The 16,333-nt window shown below is 46.4% G+C and overlaps 2 protein-coding genes across 3 annotated transcripts; one reads left to right on the top strand and one right to left on the bottom strand.

The window, feature by feature from the left end:
* Positions 1-2,979: 2,979 nt before the first annotated feature.
* Positions 2,980-8,129, top strand: LOC127305776 (uncharacterized). The gene is made up of 4 exons (XM_051336304.1): positions 2,980-3,125; positions 3,258-5,735; positions 6,274-6,472; positions 7,381-8,129. Exons 2-4 carry the CDS (start codon positions 3,407-3,409, stop codon positions 8,000-8,002), a joined length of 3,150 nt encoding a protein of 1,049 aa, XP_051192264.1. The 5' UTR covers positions 2,980-3,125; positions 3,258-3,406; the 3' UTR covers positions 8,003-8,129.
* A 158-nt stretch (positions 8,130-8,287) lies between these two features.
* Positions 8,288-13,706, bottom strand: LOC127305777 (uncharacterized). Of its 2 annotated transcripts, XR_007854147.2 has the most exons (6): positions 13,574-13,706; positions 12,337-13,065; positions 12,186-12,239; positions 11,894-12,075; positions 9,170-9,331; positions 8,288-8,479 (listed from the first exon to the last, which is right to left on the bottom strand). XR_007854147.2 is itself a non-coding variant. In XM_051336307.2 (5 exons), the coding sequence occupies exons 2-5, from the start codon at positions 12,992-12,994 to the stop codon at positions 9,269-9,271; spliced, it is 957 nt and encodes a 318-aa protein (XP_051192267.1). In that variant the 5' UTR covers positions 12,995-13,065; positions 13,574-13,706; the 3' UTR covers positions 8,919-9,268. The 2 variants fall into 2 exon arrangements, 1 of the variants encoding a protein (XP_051192267.1); XM_051336307.2 differs by lacking the exon at positions 8,288-8,479 and having other exon boundaries at positions 8,919-9,331.
* Between the last annotated feature and the right edge of the window lie 2,627 nt (positions 13,707-16,333).

Raw genomic sequence — 16,333 nt, 5'->3', positions numbered from 1 at the left:
AATCAACAAGCATAAGTATGTCAGAACTGAAGATACAAAATAGACGATACAATCCAGCTCCCAGGTAAGGAATCATTTCTGACATCAGTTCTCTTGCATGCTTAAAATGCAATTTCTAACTTCATTGATCTCAGTTGTATTTCTGAGAAATATTCTCATTGTCTACATACTGGAGAGCTATCCTTTCAAACATGGTCCGTTTTGTCGCATTCTTCTTTCGCCTGTTACGATCCTACTACAGAGAAGGTACTTATCTAGCTCTACTTAATATTTTCGGGTATTCATGTTTCAATTTCGTTACTCATAAATTGCACATCCAGACTGTGTTGACCACTCAAATTCTCACTTTGGGAGTAATTAGTTTCTGTCACAACTAAATCTCCGTGTTTTTAGTTACTATTAAACAGAATTTTAATTAGTTGCATCCGATCTATTGATGAACTAAGTGAAACTTGGCAAGTGGCTAAGGTCCACCAAATTTTCCTTTATAAAGATATATTTTAGCTATTGCCTATTGGCACAAAAGAACTTTTTTCTTTTTATGTACAACAACTCTGAGAGTGCAAACTTCTTATTTATACGTATGTTATTCATTTGTGTGCAACACCATTTGCTCTTTGTATAGTTCACAAACTGCGATCACCAATGTAAGAGGTGGTAGACACGAGTCTATTCCTCTTATTGTGCATTGCTTTTTATATAAATATAATATACATGATGATGTTCTTTTTCATAATAATGGAACTGTCCTCCGCAACGCGCGGGGTATCATCTAGTTTTGTAAAAGACGCAGCCGGGTTCCCAATCAGTTTGCCTTCTATGGCTAGTTTGTTACGCACATTCCATAAGGTCCAACATTGCGCGGCAAAGGTAAACCAAATTAGCCTACGGAAGGGGCCGGAGAGGCAACAGGAAAGCGCAATAAAGTCCCCTACCCCTGTAGGATTCCAATCAAAATGTAGGAGTTCCCTAACTTCAGCCCACATAAGTCTCGCCATAGGACACGAGAAGAGTATGTGGTTGCAATCCTCTGTCTCAGGACCAAGACACAGGGAGCACAGCCCATTGGGAAGGGTCATTCCTTCTGGCAATCTGCTCGTCCGTGGGGAGTCTACCTCTCATGAGTTGCCAGAGTAAAACCTTGATCTTGGGGGGGGGGGGGGGATCCTGGTCTTCAAAACCTCCTTAAAGCAGGTCACCGCCACTCCCTGCGATAGTGCAAAGTAGAAAGATCTAGTGGTAAATTCCCCGGAGGGCTCAAGGGACCAAGAGATCACGTCCTGGTCGGGGGAAAGCGTAAGGGAATGCACCTCCCTACACAGTTATCTTATTCCACCCGCTCAACCAAACCTAATTGTCGACGGAAATGGATCCTCCACTCTCCTAGAGTCCCATTCAAGACGCACGCCATAAATTGACATCGTGGGCGTGTCGTGGCACGCAAATAGGCGTGGGAACCTGGCATGGAGTGGCCCCTGACTCGTCCACCAGTCTAGCCAGAAATGGGTGTTCCTCCCATTGCCCACCCTATGTTTGGCTCCCAGCTTGAAATGCCCCTTGATTTTTTGTATGGCATTCCAGAATTGGGAACCTCGTGTCAGCACCTCCTAGGTGAAGAGATCCTGGCCACGCAAGTATTTAGCGCGGATAAGGTCTGCCCATAGACCTTCCACATTCTGAGAGAGCTTCCAAATCCATTTAAGCATGACTTCCCCTTGATTACCTAGTCAAGAGTCATGAAACAAAATATTTTACAGATTATTGAGATCAAACAAATGATAATCCAGAACTCTTGTCACCTCAAATTCCAAATGAAACAAAGGTACAGCCACTGGAATCATGTTTTTATAGTTAAATTGGACATCAGGTAAAAACAGTGCTACTGCTATAGGTTTTTGACTATTAAACGGCAAGTTCAGTTCAGTTCAAGTTGCTATAGGTTTTGCAGGACAACCGTCTTGCGGCTCCGCAAATTATTTCGGGACTTCCATGGAGAGAATGTGGGGATTCTATCATCCTAGCGTAACTCAACATGATCCCTCCAATTTCCTGCACAGCAGATGGAGGGATGGCAACTTTCCTTTTTCTAAAAAAAAAAGTGACTCCCACATGTGTACCAATCCAACTTTTGTAACCTTGATTTAATAGAGTTTAGTGGTGTAAAAATGAGGGCTAAGAAAAACTTTTTGTGATTAACCTCTTGAAACAATGTTTCTTGTCTTTTTTTCTTGTTGATGTGTTGAGCATGTTTGAGTTAATTGTTGAACAAGATTGTGAACCAATACAATCCTTGTGCCTTTAAAATCATGTCATTCAAAATATAACTATCTATTTGATTTAGGAAACCAAACAAATCGTTAAAAGTGACTCGGACCTCGTTTGCAACGAACTAGGACACACATAGCTTGTCCTAGGAAAGTAGGAAGCCCAAAATCAGCTCAGGGTACCAAACACTTCTCTATTTGTGTCAAAACGCAGGTGCGGTCCAGCTAGTCAACAGGTTAAACCGACCACCTACATCTATACTGAATATTGGGGGTTCGTCTTTCGCTCGCGCTTGGCGCGCTGCAGTAGTGTAGAGCTGGTTCTTCTGCAGTCCCCTTCGTGGTGATCTGATCACGCTCGCGTGCTATCATTGTGTTGCGCGTCGATGCATGGACGGGGTCTGTGAGAGCACGAAAACATACTTAGTGGTGGTCTTTCCAATAAGAACGAATGAATCGGAAGAAAAACTAAAGAATAATATTTTCCAAAATGCGCCTAATCAACATATCACGGTCAGGTAGGGTAACGCGCATCTCGAAAAATGAAAAAGCAGGCGCGTAAAAAGCTAGGAAATTATCATTCTGTAGTTCTGTACTACTACCCAACAAGAGCAATCAGCTGTCGTGTAAAGCATCTCAAAAGAAAAAAGCAGGCGTGTAAAGTAATTGCGCGGCAGGTGCATGGAACTTAACGAAGAAGGATCGATTGAAAGAAGGGGAAAAAACACTACTGTAGTCATATAGTTCACTGGATAGTGCAACTATAAGGGTGAGGTGGGTAGCTTCCGCTCCACTTACACTGAACACTGATACAGCTACCAGCGGCGGCGTCCGAGCTCCTTCACGACAGGATCCCGGCAGGTACCACCCCATCTCCCTTGCCGTGCTTCGATCTCATGATCGGGCCTCCCTCCTCGATCTAACTTGCTGAGTCTTGTAACGCCTGTGCTTAGTTGGCTGTGGCTTGCTTCGATTAATCCAACCTCTTTTCAGGCTATGGATTGACGGCAGCAAATTTAGCTACAGTGCATTCAAATTCTCTCGCCAAGCGGTTTGATTGGAACTTTGGAAGTGGACTCGAGTCCACGCACTTTCTGTGCGCCTCACAATAGCACATAGCAGTCGCGTCGCTCTTGGCGGGGATGGAGAAAATGTGGCGGCCACAGAGACCAGCCAAGGCCGGAAGTGAGGGGAAGGCCAAATGGGTTGCGGTGATCGCCGTTGACAGGGAGGTTGAGGCATCGGTGCTAGGGGTTCCGGCGGCCGCGGTGGCTAGGGGCAGGGAGAAGGGGCCACTGCAGGATGGAATTGCAGGGGCTCGAGCTCCTGTTACCGCCACCAAAGGGAAGGGCAAGGTCTTAGTGCAAAGGAATCCAGTGATCCCTACCGTTGACAAGAAGATCAATGCGAAGGGGGTGGAGGGGGTGAAGGCGATCGTTGGGAATGGAAATGGTATGGATGAGAAGCATGATGACGAACGGTTGCGTCGCTCTCGACCGGGGATGGAGAAAATGTGGCGGCCACGGCAACCGACAAAGGCGCAGCCGGGAGGAGGAGTGAAGCACGCCAAAGGGGTTCCGGTGATCGCGACAGCCAAGGGTAGGAAGAAGGGGCAACTAGAGGATGGGATTGGAGTGTGCCGGATGGATGCTTTGGATGGTTCTCTAGCTATCGCCACCAACAGAAAGAACGAAGTCTTGGTGCAAAAGGATCTGATGGTCCCCACTGTTGACCGGAAGATCGATGCGCTAGTAGTGGAGGGGGTGCAGGCAATCACCATGAAGGGGAATAGTAAGGAGGAGAAGCATGATGAGGAACGGTTGCTTCGCTCTCGACCGGGGATGGCGAACATGTGGCGGCCACGGCAGCTGACAAAGGCGCAGCCGGGAGCAAGAGGAGTGAAGGAGGACAAAGGGAATGCGGTGATCGTCGTCGACGGGGAGGTCAAGGCATCGGTGATAGGGGTTCCGGTGATCACGGCGTCCGGGGGCAGGAAGAAGGGGAAACTAGAGGATGGGATTGCGGTGCGCCGAATGGATGCTCTAGATAGTTCTCCGGTTATCGCCACCGACAGAAATGGCGAGGTCTCGGTGCAAGCTGATCCGATGGTCCCCATTGTTGACCAGAAGATCGATGCGCTAGTGGTGGAGGGAGTGCAGGCAATCACCGTGAAGGGGAATGATAAGGAGGAAAAGCATGATGAGGAACGGTTGCGTCGCTCTCGGCCGGGGATGGCAAAAATGCGGCGGCCACGGAAGCTGACAAAGGCACAGAAGGGAGCAGGAGGAGTGAAGGACGATAAAGGGAATGCGGTGATTGTCGCCGACGGGGAGGTCGAGGCGTCGGTGATAGGGGTTCCGGTGATCGCAATGGCCGGGGAAGGGAAGAAGGGGCAACTAGAGGATGGTATTGCGGTGTGTCCAATGGATGCTCTGGATGGTTCTCTAGTCATCGCAACCGACAGGAAGGGCGAGGTCTCGGTGCAAACGGATCCGAAGTTCCCCACTGTTGACCGGAAGATCGATGCGCTAGTGGTGGAGGGGGTACAGGCAATCACCGTGAAGGGGATTGGTAAGGAGGAGAAGCATGATGAGGAATGGTTGCTTCGCTCTCGACCGGGGATGGCGAAAATGTGGCGGCCACGGCGACCGACAAAAGCGCACCCGGGAGCAAGAGGAGTGAAGGACGACAAAGGGGATGCGGTGAACGTCGACGACGAGGAGGTCAAGGCGTTAGTGATAGGAGTTCCGGTGATCGCAACGGCCGGGGGCGGGAAGAAGGGGAAACTAAAGGGTGGGATTACGGTGTGTCGGATGGATGCTCTGGATGGTTCTCCGGTTATCGCCGCCGACGGTAAGGTCGAGGTCTCGGTGCAAGCGGATCTAATGGTGGTGGAGGAGGTGCAGGCGATCAACGTGAAGGGGAGTGGCAAGGAGGAGAAGGATGATGAGGAGCGGTTGCGTCACTCTCGGCGAGGGATAGGGAAAATGTGCCGGCCACAGCGACAGGCGAAAGCGTCACCGGAAGAAGGGGGAGTGAAGGACACCGAAGGAGTTGCGGTGATCACCGTCGACGGGGAGGTTGACGCGTCAGTGCTAGAGATTCTGGTGGTCCCAGCTGCCGGGGGCGAGGAGAAGGGGCCATTGCAGGATGGGAATGTTGTGCGCCAGATGGACGCTCTCAATGGGGCTCCAGTCACCAGCGGGAAGGGCGAGGTCTCGGTGCAAGGGGATCCGGTGGTCCCCGCCGCTAAGCAGAAGGTCGATGTGGCGGTGGCTGAAGGGGTGCAGGGGAATGGTAAGAAGATGAAGAAAAAGAAGAAGGGTGGGGAGAGGATCAAGTGGCTGAAGCACTACTCCTCGGCGCAGAGCATACTCATCGTCGGAGACGGCGACTTCTCCTTCTCGCTGGCGCTCGCCACCGCGTTCGGCTCAGGACAGAACCTCGTCGCCACATCCCTGGACTCTTACGGTTTGATATCCTTTCCGCTTTCTCTTGCTGCTTGTGATATGACCAGATGTGCGCTTTTTTTTTCATGCTAGTAGTACTAATTTGGATGACGATACTGCATTTTTTTTGGGACTCGGAACCATTGTAACGTAGGGTACATTCTAAAACACCATGTGTCAATTTGAGAATTCCAAGATAACTCGGTATCTTTTTCTGGTTAAAGGATGACCTCTTTGTGTCAAGGGAGACTCAACCACTTTTTAGAGCAAAAAAAAAAACTGAACTGAATGAGTGAGAACATCAATACAGTGAAAACATATCAGTGCATCAGGCTAACTCAGATAAAATCTTGATTTCGTTCCAAGTCACAACCACTTTTTGTTACATTCTTATGTGAAATAGTTGTATTTATGTACCTTTTAGTCTTCTGATTTCTTGTTTGTTTCACTACTAATTCTGAGGCACAGAGGGATAATGTTTGTTATCATGATTTTTGTGACCATTTCTAGATGAACTTATCTATTTTCTCTGCGTTCTTGTTTGGAATCCTCTTGTACAGGGGCTCTAACAAGCAAGTATGGCAAAGCTGAATCTAATGTAACAGAGCTCAAAAGATTGGGGGCCACAGTTTTGCATGGAGTTGATGCGAAAACGATGAAGCTTCACCCACACCTGGAGATGAGACAATTTGATCGAATTGTCTTTAATTTTCCTCATGCTGGGTTTACAGGAAGAGAGGATCACCTTCATGTCATCATGTACGTGTACTAATATGTTGGTTAATTCTTGGATTACAAAATCACTATCATTTTTCATGTGGACTGATTGCATGATAATTGATCTTTCCGAGTTTCTGTGGTTTAAGTTTGATTTTTTATCAGTAAGGCTGAATCTGTGTATGTGCAATCATCATCTTAGATGGTTTTACTTAGAAAAGTTGTGCCCAGGTGAATGCAACAATTGCATAGGATCTCTTAGTTATTATTTATTTTGGGTATAAGCTAACGACTGTCTGTCGCCGCTAAACTTAAGTATGTGATCACCCACATTGTGCAGTCTCATTGCTTGCTTGAAATGCACTCGATCTATATCCGTATGTAAGAATAAATAACATTTTATATAAGTTATAGTGTTACACAGATTGTATCTAGTCAGGATGACATTTTATCTTGTTCATATAGACAGAAATTTATGTTGTAGCCTTCAATCCGAACAGAATAAACTAAGAACATTTATGTTGTTTTCTTGAACCTTCATGTAAATCTCTTTATGCATCACTTAATATTACTTTTTGCTGGTTCCTTGTATTTATGTGTTACCCACTGAACAAATTCATTTGAAGTATATAACATGGAATTGTTTTTCTGACCAGTAAGCAAAAAAAAATTATGCATATGAAGTAAGATTGGCCATAAGAAGTTATATGTTTGTGTGCCAATGATTGTTACTCCCTCTGATTCAAATTAGTTTACGCAAATTCATTAAATCTAGACAAATTTTAGGCAATATTTGGCTAAATCTGCGTCAATTAATTTGGATGAAAGTAACTGATTTTTTTATTGGTTAAGTAAATAACCTCCTCAAAATTTAATGCTTGAACATGCCTTTAGGACCTTGGGTTTCTTAGTCAACTTCTGATTAACTTGTTGTTCATTCTGACATGCAGCGCACATAAGGAGCTGGTGCATGGGTTTTTTGCAAATGCTCGGCACCTGCTTCGGCCCTATGGTGAAACCCACATTAGCCACAAGACAGGATTTCCTTACGATGCATGGGATATCGCGCAACTAGCCTACGAGTCTTCTCTTATCATGGTTCGGAAAGTTGATTTTTCCAAGAAAGACTACCCTGGTTACAACCAAAAGAGAGGAGATGGTGCAACGTGCGATCAACCTTTTGCACTAGGCCCTTGCTGCACTTTTATGTTCTGCATCGGAGACGTAGAAAAGCTGAAGCAGGCGTATGCAAACTGGGTTGGTTCTATCTCATGCCTTGGTGACAGCAAATTCTATCCTGGCATATCAGCAACTGAAATGTGGCCATTTGATCTGCATTCACTTGCTCCAGCATGGCATCAGCCACATTTTCCTCCAGTCAACACAGTTCACATGCCAATAGCATTTGATCCTTGCCCCTTTGGAGTTGCTGAAATGGAACATCCAGTTAACTGTTATGGACTAGACTATATGATTCCAGACCACTTTTTTCTTACCCCTTCTTGTACAGCTAACTATATGCTCCCAGACCACTCTTTTCTTCCCCATCTTTGTACCTCTAACGCTAACTAAACTAGCTAGGTGCTCGCATCGCATGTTGATCTGGGGCAAACAAAACTGAAATAATTTTATCGTTTTAACTGAAAAAGTTCACCCATTTCGCTCAATGGGCTTATTAAGGATTATAATTCAACCTTAACAGCATGGACGCTTCGTTGAAGGTTTATTAGTTTCAGGGGCTCGTTCACATCTTTGTTGTGGGCAACGCAATAACACACCAACATCGACCGATTCAACTCCGGTTTGCAATGGGCTTGGCTACAAGGGCATGCCCCGCTAAAAATCACGAAAAACCACGAAAAATAAATCTGATCATAAACACTTTCTATGTCAACTATCAATCACACACCATTATGAAGACATAGATAGATGACCCAGCATGTTTCCCTCATATAACTCCTCTACTCTCGTTTTACCATCTCAAATTTCAACTGCAAGCCCCTTCAGTTTTGTTGCTCTTCTCTACCAAGAGTTCCATCCCACTGCAATCTGCAACCAGGAAATGAAATTTTATCTCCAAGATGAACTTATCCTCATATGATCGGAACCATGACAAGTAATAAATTGGAGAATCGTTTCTAAAAGAGTATACTGCTCAAACAAAAAAGGTACCCATCATTAGATAATAATAACACTTCTACTTCAGTACACCCCTCCCCCAAATTCAAAAACATGAATGGCTGAGATTGGAGAAGAGCCCACAAACAGCAACAGCACAAACAGCAAACAGCATTAGAGCAGCCACAGTAGACCAAGCTTACAACTTTATAGCGCATATTTGCAAGGGCAGCAAATTTACCAAATTATGTAGCCAACAAACAATGAGCAACCAATTCGTAGACAGGAACATCAGAAGAATCAAAAAATATTCAATTCTCATAGGATGCAGCACGAAATGGTGGTAAGACCAACAGCAAGCATCAAAAACTAGTCGAACGACATTATTTCCCTTCATGTTTGGATCTTTGGGGAGCAGGAACTACCGAGAGGACTCCTGTCAGAAACCTACAGTTCCCAACTGAACAACTGCCAATTAAGATTTTTACAAAAGCATTTCCTCCGATGATCTTTAGAGCCTAAGCTGCTGGTCAATGTCACTAGATAGGAGTAAGCACTACAGCCAAACTTCTTAACTGACAACCCCCTAATTTCCTAGTTGAAACCAGACACCGTACACACCTTAATTCAAACAGATCCAGCTAATCCTACCACATCTCAGGGCGACAAGTTCAGCACCACAACCATGCAGGGCTTGTTTTCCCAACAAAGAATTGATGATCAAATCTTCAGGTCTGTCTTGCAGTTGTCTCTCAAGTCCTTCAACTTCACAACAGCTGAATGCTGAACAAAAGGGGAATTAGAGTATTAGCAAATGATCATACTGACAGTTAATCAACAAAAGTGAAGACATACTACCCAACATGCATTGCAGATATGAAGTGAAAATGGTAGTGAACCGAACATGCATTGCAGATATGGAGTGAAAATAGTAGTAAAACTGATCTTGAATCTTCAAACAAAAAGAACAAAGTTGCTCACACCTCAAGTAAGTACCCTATCCTAGCATAACAAATGACCACTCAATCAAGACCAGACTAATAAAATTGTCAGCGGAGCATAAAATTCTTGGAAGCATGTCTCAAGCAAGGTAGTGAATGCAACATGTCTAGTTTGCACCAATCCAAACCCCCAAGTTAATCTAGCATCACATCAGCCAAAAAAATCAAACTGGACTTTATTGAGATAGGCTAAAAAAAGTTCAAGTAAATCGCCAAGCATGTCTAACAACAGCAGCCTTTAGCAATGAGCTTGTCTGCTAACCCTACAACAAGACCAAAATGGCCGATGAGATTTTCAATGATACAAGCATACAATACAAGGTCCATGATCATCACATGCTGACTATAGTTGAATACATTCAGCTAAGTTCAAAGCATCTTCTCTATTTGTTAGGGATGGCACAAGGGGCTTAAGATCACTGTATCATGCAATGCTGCATAAGCTAATAAAGTGAACAGGACTAGCATGGAATAGACGAAACTACAACTCTAGAAGATACATCTGTTCAGAATCTAGTACAACAAAAAAATTCTAGCAATATACATAAGGACACCATTCATGCAAATGGTTGTTTGGTTGCACAATTCCATTTTAGAAAGCTATTTATTCACAAGATTTGATAGTTTTCCAGTAGAACTACAAACAGATGTCAAGCAAGTAAACAAGCATATGGATGATATGATTTACATGTGCTTTGACTCCTAAAATTATGGGTCAAAATAGTTATGGAACATCTTTAAGAAAAAACATAGTACAGGAAACAAATATAGCAGACAAAACATAAAGTAGTATGCCCCAACAGTTGACCAACCTGGAAGAATGCAAATACAGTAAAAAGATATATGGTAACATGCACCACCAAATAAGTACTCCCTCCGATCGTGCTTAATCGACGCTGGACACTGCCTATGTGCATGTTCGCGTCGCTACACTCCGTGTCGATTAAACACGAATGGAGGTAGTAGCAACAACGGTACCAAGTCCAGTAGGCTCTAAAATATCGAATGCTAGAACATCTTAAAAATATCCATGACTTTAAGCTGGTCATAAAATATCTTCGTGGAGAAAATTGTATTTTGCCTTCTATGATAGCCCATAATAGGGGTGGGCAGAAAAACCGATGGCCAAAATCAAAAAGACTGAGACAGGAACCAAAAACAAACCGGAAAACTGGTCAGTGGTCACTAATTTGGTTAGTGTATCTGGCCGGCCAAATATATATCAGGGAATTCGTCCAGTAACACCCAGTGCCCAAGGCCTGAAATGACCAAAATATACCTAAGGGCTGGTAAAAGTAACCCCCGAGGGCCGAGGGCTGACTCAGCCCATCAGTTCATTGGCGAAACTAATAAAGTGACCCACAAGGCTCGAGCCCGACCCATGTGTCCTTTGTGGCTCTACCTCCCCAGTCCCCAGTCCCCATGCCCAGCGTCGTAACCAGCGACAACCCTAGATTCTGCGCCGCAGCCACCACCCACCCAGCCCGTCACCGCCCACCGCTGGGTGCCCATCCGTCACGGTGCAGCTTGCCCACCACATGCAATTTCATTTCCTCCCGCTGTTCTCCAGACACGCGAGAGGCGGACATGATTCAAGGGAGGCAGCAATACGGCGAGGGGTGACAGAAAGAGGACAGCAAGGACAGCCAACAATGACAGCAACCACCAATCAGTCCTGTAAACATTAGTAAAATTGTACTGAATCCTGTCCAAATTTCATGCTGGAGGCCACTATAATATTTTCTGGTCATGACCGAACAAAAGACCGAATTATTGGGTACCGAAAGTCCGAAACACTAAAAATGGGAGACAATTCAAGCATCAGATCTGAATGAGCGAAACAAAAATATACCGAAATAAAAGGACCAAATTTTCGGATATGACCGAATGACCCATCCCCGAAAAAAAATTACAAAAAATTGAAGATCAAACCACAGAATACCACAGCAGAATTAAATGATCACATCATTGCAAACTAATGAACCAATGGTGCCTAACTTTATATGACAATGTTGTATAATGCATAAACGAGACAGTCTTGATCGCATAAAAAAGTGGACCTTTCTCATCACATAATAAATAGAGGATGATGTTGCTTAATGGTGTTTTTATATCACTTCAATTTAGGTTTCAATTGTAATAGCTGGTAACTATTTTGTGTTTCCCGAATTTTAAATATATTGATCAATATTACGACACGTGCGTTGCACGTGCACCTTTACTAGTACTGAGTAAACTGTGACAGACACATTTTTTCGCTAATAAGCACAGGTACACCGTACAAACTGATGGCAAGACACAGCCAACATAATTTTGACTATTGGGGGTGGATAAAACAACTTACGAGCTGTGCAGACTCACGGACAAGGGCATTTTCTGTATGAAGAAAGAGTGATCTCTGTTGCTGAGATAGTATGAATCCCATCTCTGCAGCTCTTTTTGAGTATCCGCCTGCATTGAAAGGAAATTCATTTCCTTGCCTTTTTGCCTCCAGCGATCTTGCAAACTTTATGCTCTTCTTCAATGCTACAAAAGGGTTGGCAGAGATGGAATCAAGATTAGTATCACTATCAAATGAAGGAAGATAGAAACCAACCTACATTTACTACTTATAGAGAAAATTTGCAGAGAATTACCACCAAGGCGACTTCTTGCATCCTGATAATGGAGATCAGTCCACATAAAAGCAGCTGTTCAGACAGGAATAGAGAATTAAGTTGTATGTTCACATGGCATCACGATGGCACATAGAATACATGTGGAAGCAAGAAGTTCATGTAAGCATACCCTTAAGACAGAAAGAGCATGTGCAAGACTTCGTAGGACACGGTTCATCCAAGCCACCAACCCCAATTGGAGGATGCTGGGCATTAGCACAAGGAACGTCATCACGAGCTGTAACACGAGACGAAGACCGTGGGTTCTGATTTCCCGATGATACAGCCATCTCCTCTTGAGTGAGACACTCGCCCTCGTTAGCCCTATCATTAGTCGCAATTTTACTAATCTCGCTGGCATACGGCAGCAACTCGCTATCGGTGTCATCATCATCTTCCTCTTCGCAGCCACCCTCTGACTCCAGCGAAGACTCCTCCCTATCGTTGACACCGGAGAAATCCAAGGGCACGGCACGACTCCTCGCGCCACCATCCTCCTTGGACAGCAGCCCAGCTGCCTGCGCAGCCATGTGCTGAACCTTGGCCCCGCGGAAGATCGAAGTCCTCGCGAGATCCCCTTTGCCGACGCCATCTACCGGTACTTCGACGATGTTCCCTGACGCCTTTGCGATTTCAGGCTCCCTCCTAGGGTCGACGGCCTTCTCGACCCGGCTGATCTTGGCTCCGTCTGGGTTCTTATGCAAATCAGATGGCGCTGGCCGCTTGCCGAGCACGTTTGTCAGGTCCCCGAACACCCGCCGCACACTGACCTGTGTGTTGTCAGACATCGTAACTCCCAGATAGCCACCAACTTGCCGAAATGAACAGCGAAGTCGCCGCGGCCAGCTGTGTGATGCAACTGCATTCATCAACGCACAAACGAAATAGAGTGTAAGGGATGCATTCATATTGTAGTGCTGGAGTAGAAAAGGGGGAGTACGGCCCCCATGGAGCTAGGGTTTAGTCATTTGGGAATTGTGCAACATGGTTGCGCCCAGCTTATACGGGGCCACGTGCGGGAAGCGAATCAATCTCGTGCGCTGGGATCTAGCTGAATATTTGCGGGGTGAATCAAGCCGAGCAGGCGCCTGTCCGATGCGAAATCGGATGAAATCGAGGGTTTCTGAGACGGAAATCCGCCTCGAGGGTTCAGCTAAAATCTTGGGAATGAGGAGTCTATCGCCAGGATTTAACAGCGGGGATCCAGCTCTACGCGTAGAAACAGGAAGCCGAATCGGGGAGGAAATTGGCGGGGTTGCCCCCCCTGCGGGGCGGCGGGTTCAGAGCCTCCCCGGGGCGGCCAGAAGCTTGAGATGGGGTGGGGTGGGGCGGCGAGAGAGGGGAGAGGTAGGGTTTGGAGCGCAAACCTTGGGAGGCGACGGCCGCCGCTCCTTCCCAGATCCTGCGGCCGCCGGAGTCGGAGGCGACGAGCGTGGGGACTGGGATGTGAGATTGTGAGGGTGGTGGCGTTCGTCTTTCTGGTTGTGGGCGGCACGGTGGAGGTGGAGCCAAAAGAAAAGAGGAAAAATGGGGGGAGCGGGCGGAACGGAAGCCGTGGCGGGTTGCGCGCGCTGGCGTTCGGAATTTGGGGCCGGCCGAGTCGAGGGCTGCGCGGGCGCGCGCGCCGGGCGCGGGAGGTTGGTACGTTCGGCGCACGTTGGGCTTGGTCCCTGCCGCCTGTCTAGGTTATCACGTGAGCATCTCCGTCGGGACGCGTCACATAGCAACCCCAATAGTGGCGTTATTTTTGGATCACACCAACACGTCTTAAAAGTAGTCGGCCAGTTTTGGAGGCCAATGCTATCGCTGGCAGCCCCATGCCGGCCTCTCCACGCAGGGTGCTGAACGGGCGCGCCAGGCCGCCGGCGCCTCATGCCACGTATGAGTTCAATCCTCGGCCCCGCCTGGCAGCCACTAGTCCCAAAAACGCTACTTTTGTTCCCCAATTCTCTTCACTCCCGCCCGCCGCTTCATTTCTCCCATCCTCCTATCCAAATCCCGCTCGCCGCTGCAGCTCCCGCCTCCTCCCCAGCGAGTGCATGGGCGAGGATGAGGTAAAGTTCATGCTATGAATTTGTGAATTGGTAAAATGCTCGACACACTCGGCTTCTACAAGTTTAAGGAGAAGGACGAGGTAAAGTATGATCCCTAGGCCTTGTTTCCACGCATTGAAACACCATTTACAACCAGTTCTGCTACATGTTTGCTTGCTGCCATTTTTATTTCAGAATGCAATTACTACTTACAATCATCCATATTACTTGTATTTTACTATCTCTTCGCCGAACTAGTGCACATATACACCTGACAAGTGTATTGGGTATGTTTGGGGCACAAGAGACTTCTTGTATCGTAATTACAGGGTTGCTTGAGAGAGATATCTTTAACCTCTACCTCCTTGAGTTCGATAAACCTTGGGTGATCCACTTAAGAAAAACTTGTTGTTGTTCTACATACCTCTGCACTTGGAGGCCCAACACTGTCTACAAGAATATAAGCGTGCGTAGACATCATGATCCTAGCTTGAGCTTCTCAGACTGCCACAAGAACACATGACATTAGAGGTGTGTCTGCTCACAAGTATATAGATGAAAACGAACATTGAAAACATGTGATGCCTCATACATTGGCTCACATGGCAGCTCAAGAGACTGCCCTCAAACTAAGTCTAGTGTGCAAGTAATATGGCACACATGACTAAGTTTGAGGGCAGCACCCTGTCTTCCGTTGTGCCATAGTTAAATCATTGGCCATTGCAGAACTGAGGAAGTACAAAAATGGAAAGCAAGGTAGCATAGGCCTCATACAATGAGGACATATGGAGGAGATGTTTGATCAGAACCAATGGCATGGTCATGTTCAGTCATGCCATAGGTTATGATCAATCATCTCCTCACATTATGATTCCCGGTTACAATCATCGGCCTAGTTTAATCAGAAACAACACAATCTATAACAAACTAGCGCGACTCATTCCGCACAACAATCTGAACATGCTAAACCCCAGCCCAAAAACCTCTTCCCCTCTTTGCATGCATAGTAAAATCTGGCAGTTTTAGCAATCCACAGTCCGATCTAGGAAGGATGTACCGTGATTGGAGATTAGAGTAACAAGTCTAAGCAAATCGAGACCGTGAACAACAAGAACTGGACCAGAACAACAACTAGTGGGGACGAACACATTGCAAACATCAATCTGAACTCTATCGTAATGGAAACCCTAGCAGATCTAATGTGCATATCATCGCAAATGCTCGAGAATGGCATGTTCTAGTAGCACGAGTACGAAGGTGAGAAGGAAAGGTCGTTACCGCCATTGTTCCGGTCAAGGACGAGCTCGAGGTCGCGGGCGAACTCCAGGTGCCGATGAAGACTGCAGACCAGGTTGCGGCCGATGTCCCGGTGCTGCTCGCCAACGTCTCCTCCTCCAGTACCGGTGCTCCTCCGTGCGGTGATCTAGCGGATTGGTCGGCAGGAGGGGAACCGTCGGGTGATGTGATAGTTTGGGGGAGATGAGAGTGCGGTCGCGAGTGAGAGGAAGGAGAGGGGAGCGGTGAGGCTAATTATGGCGCGTGTTCCCCAAGAGACGCGGCGTTTCCGCCTCCCTTCTCCACGCGTGCAGCCTTCTGGCCGCAACGGGCCAGGCCCCGGAGAAACTGTGGTGACCCTGCATACCACTGCATGTTGTAGTATGCCAGTCGTTGATATAACATTCACGGAGTACCAATCCGCAAATATTACATCCCTCAGAGTAGTACAACAGAACATAGCAGGTCCATAACTCATTCATTTATTATTACAAGCCATATATACATGTCATCTCGGAGTTCCTCTTGGGTCCTAAGAGGGCTACTCCTGGGTTCGAGGTGAACCCGACTCAACTTACAATATAGAAGTCTTACTAAGTTATACATTTATTCTCATCGAGCAGTTAAGTACTAAGTGTTTGTACTGCTCGGCTACTACTACTATCCGATAGGTCTACGCTTGTTCTCCTCCGGAACCCTCCCCGGTTCCGTAGACGATGAGGTAGTCAACTCCTTCTATACCTCCGGAGAGGTCTGGTTCTTCATAGCAGATGTCTTCTGCTCCGTCTTGGTTGTCGTTGTCCTCCTCAAGTCGATTCA

This window comes from Lolium perenne, chromosome 6, assembly GCF_019359855.2.
Source record: "Lolium perenne isolate Kyuss_39 chromosome 6, Kyuss_2.0, whole genome shotgun sequence".
Lineage (NCBI taxonomy): Eukaryota > Viridiplantae > Streptophyta > Magnoliopsida > Poales > Poaceae > Lolium > Lolium perenne.
Note: the sequence above shows the minus strand (reverse complement) of the source record. Positions and strands in the feature narration are given on the sequence as shown.

What these genes read in the sequence shown, in the direction of transcription:
- LOC127305776 (XM_051336304.1), top strand. Translation starts at nt 3,407, where the DNA reads ATGGAGAAAATGTGGCGGCCACAGAGACCAGCCAAGGCCGGAAGTGAG. An exon ending in CACATCCCTGGACTCTTACG is followed by an intron (nt 5,736 to 6,273) that starts GTTTGATATCCT and finishes CCTCTTGTACAG; the next exon opens with GGGCTCTAACAAGCAAGTAT. An exon ending in GATCACCTTCATGTCATCAT is followed by an intron (nt 6,473 to 7,380) that starts GTACGTGTACTA and finishes TCTGACATGCAG; the next exon opens with CGCACATAAGGAGCTGGTGC.
- LOC127305777 (XM_051336307.2), bottom strand. Translation starts at nt 12,994, where the DNA reads ATGTCTGACAACACACAGGTCAGTGTGCGGCGGGTGTTCGGGGACCTG. An exon ending in ATGCTCTTTCTGTCTTAAGG is followed by an intron (nt 12,240 to 12,336) that starts GTATGCTTACAT and finishes CTGTCTGAACAG; the next exon opens with CTGCTTTTATGTGGACTGAT. An exon ending in TGCAAGAAGTCGCCTTGGTG is followed by an intron (nt 12,076 to 12,185) that starts GTAATTCTCTGC and finishes ACCCTTTTGTAG; the next exon opens with CATTGAAGAAGAGCATAAAG.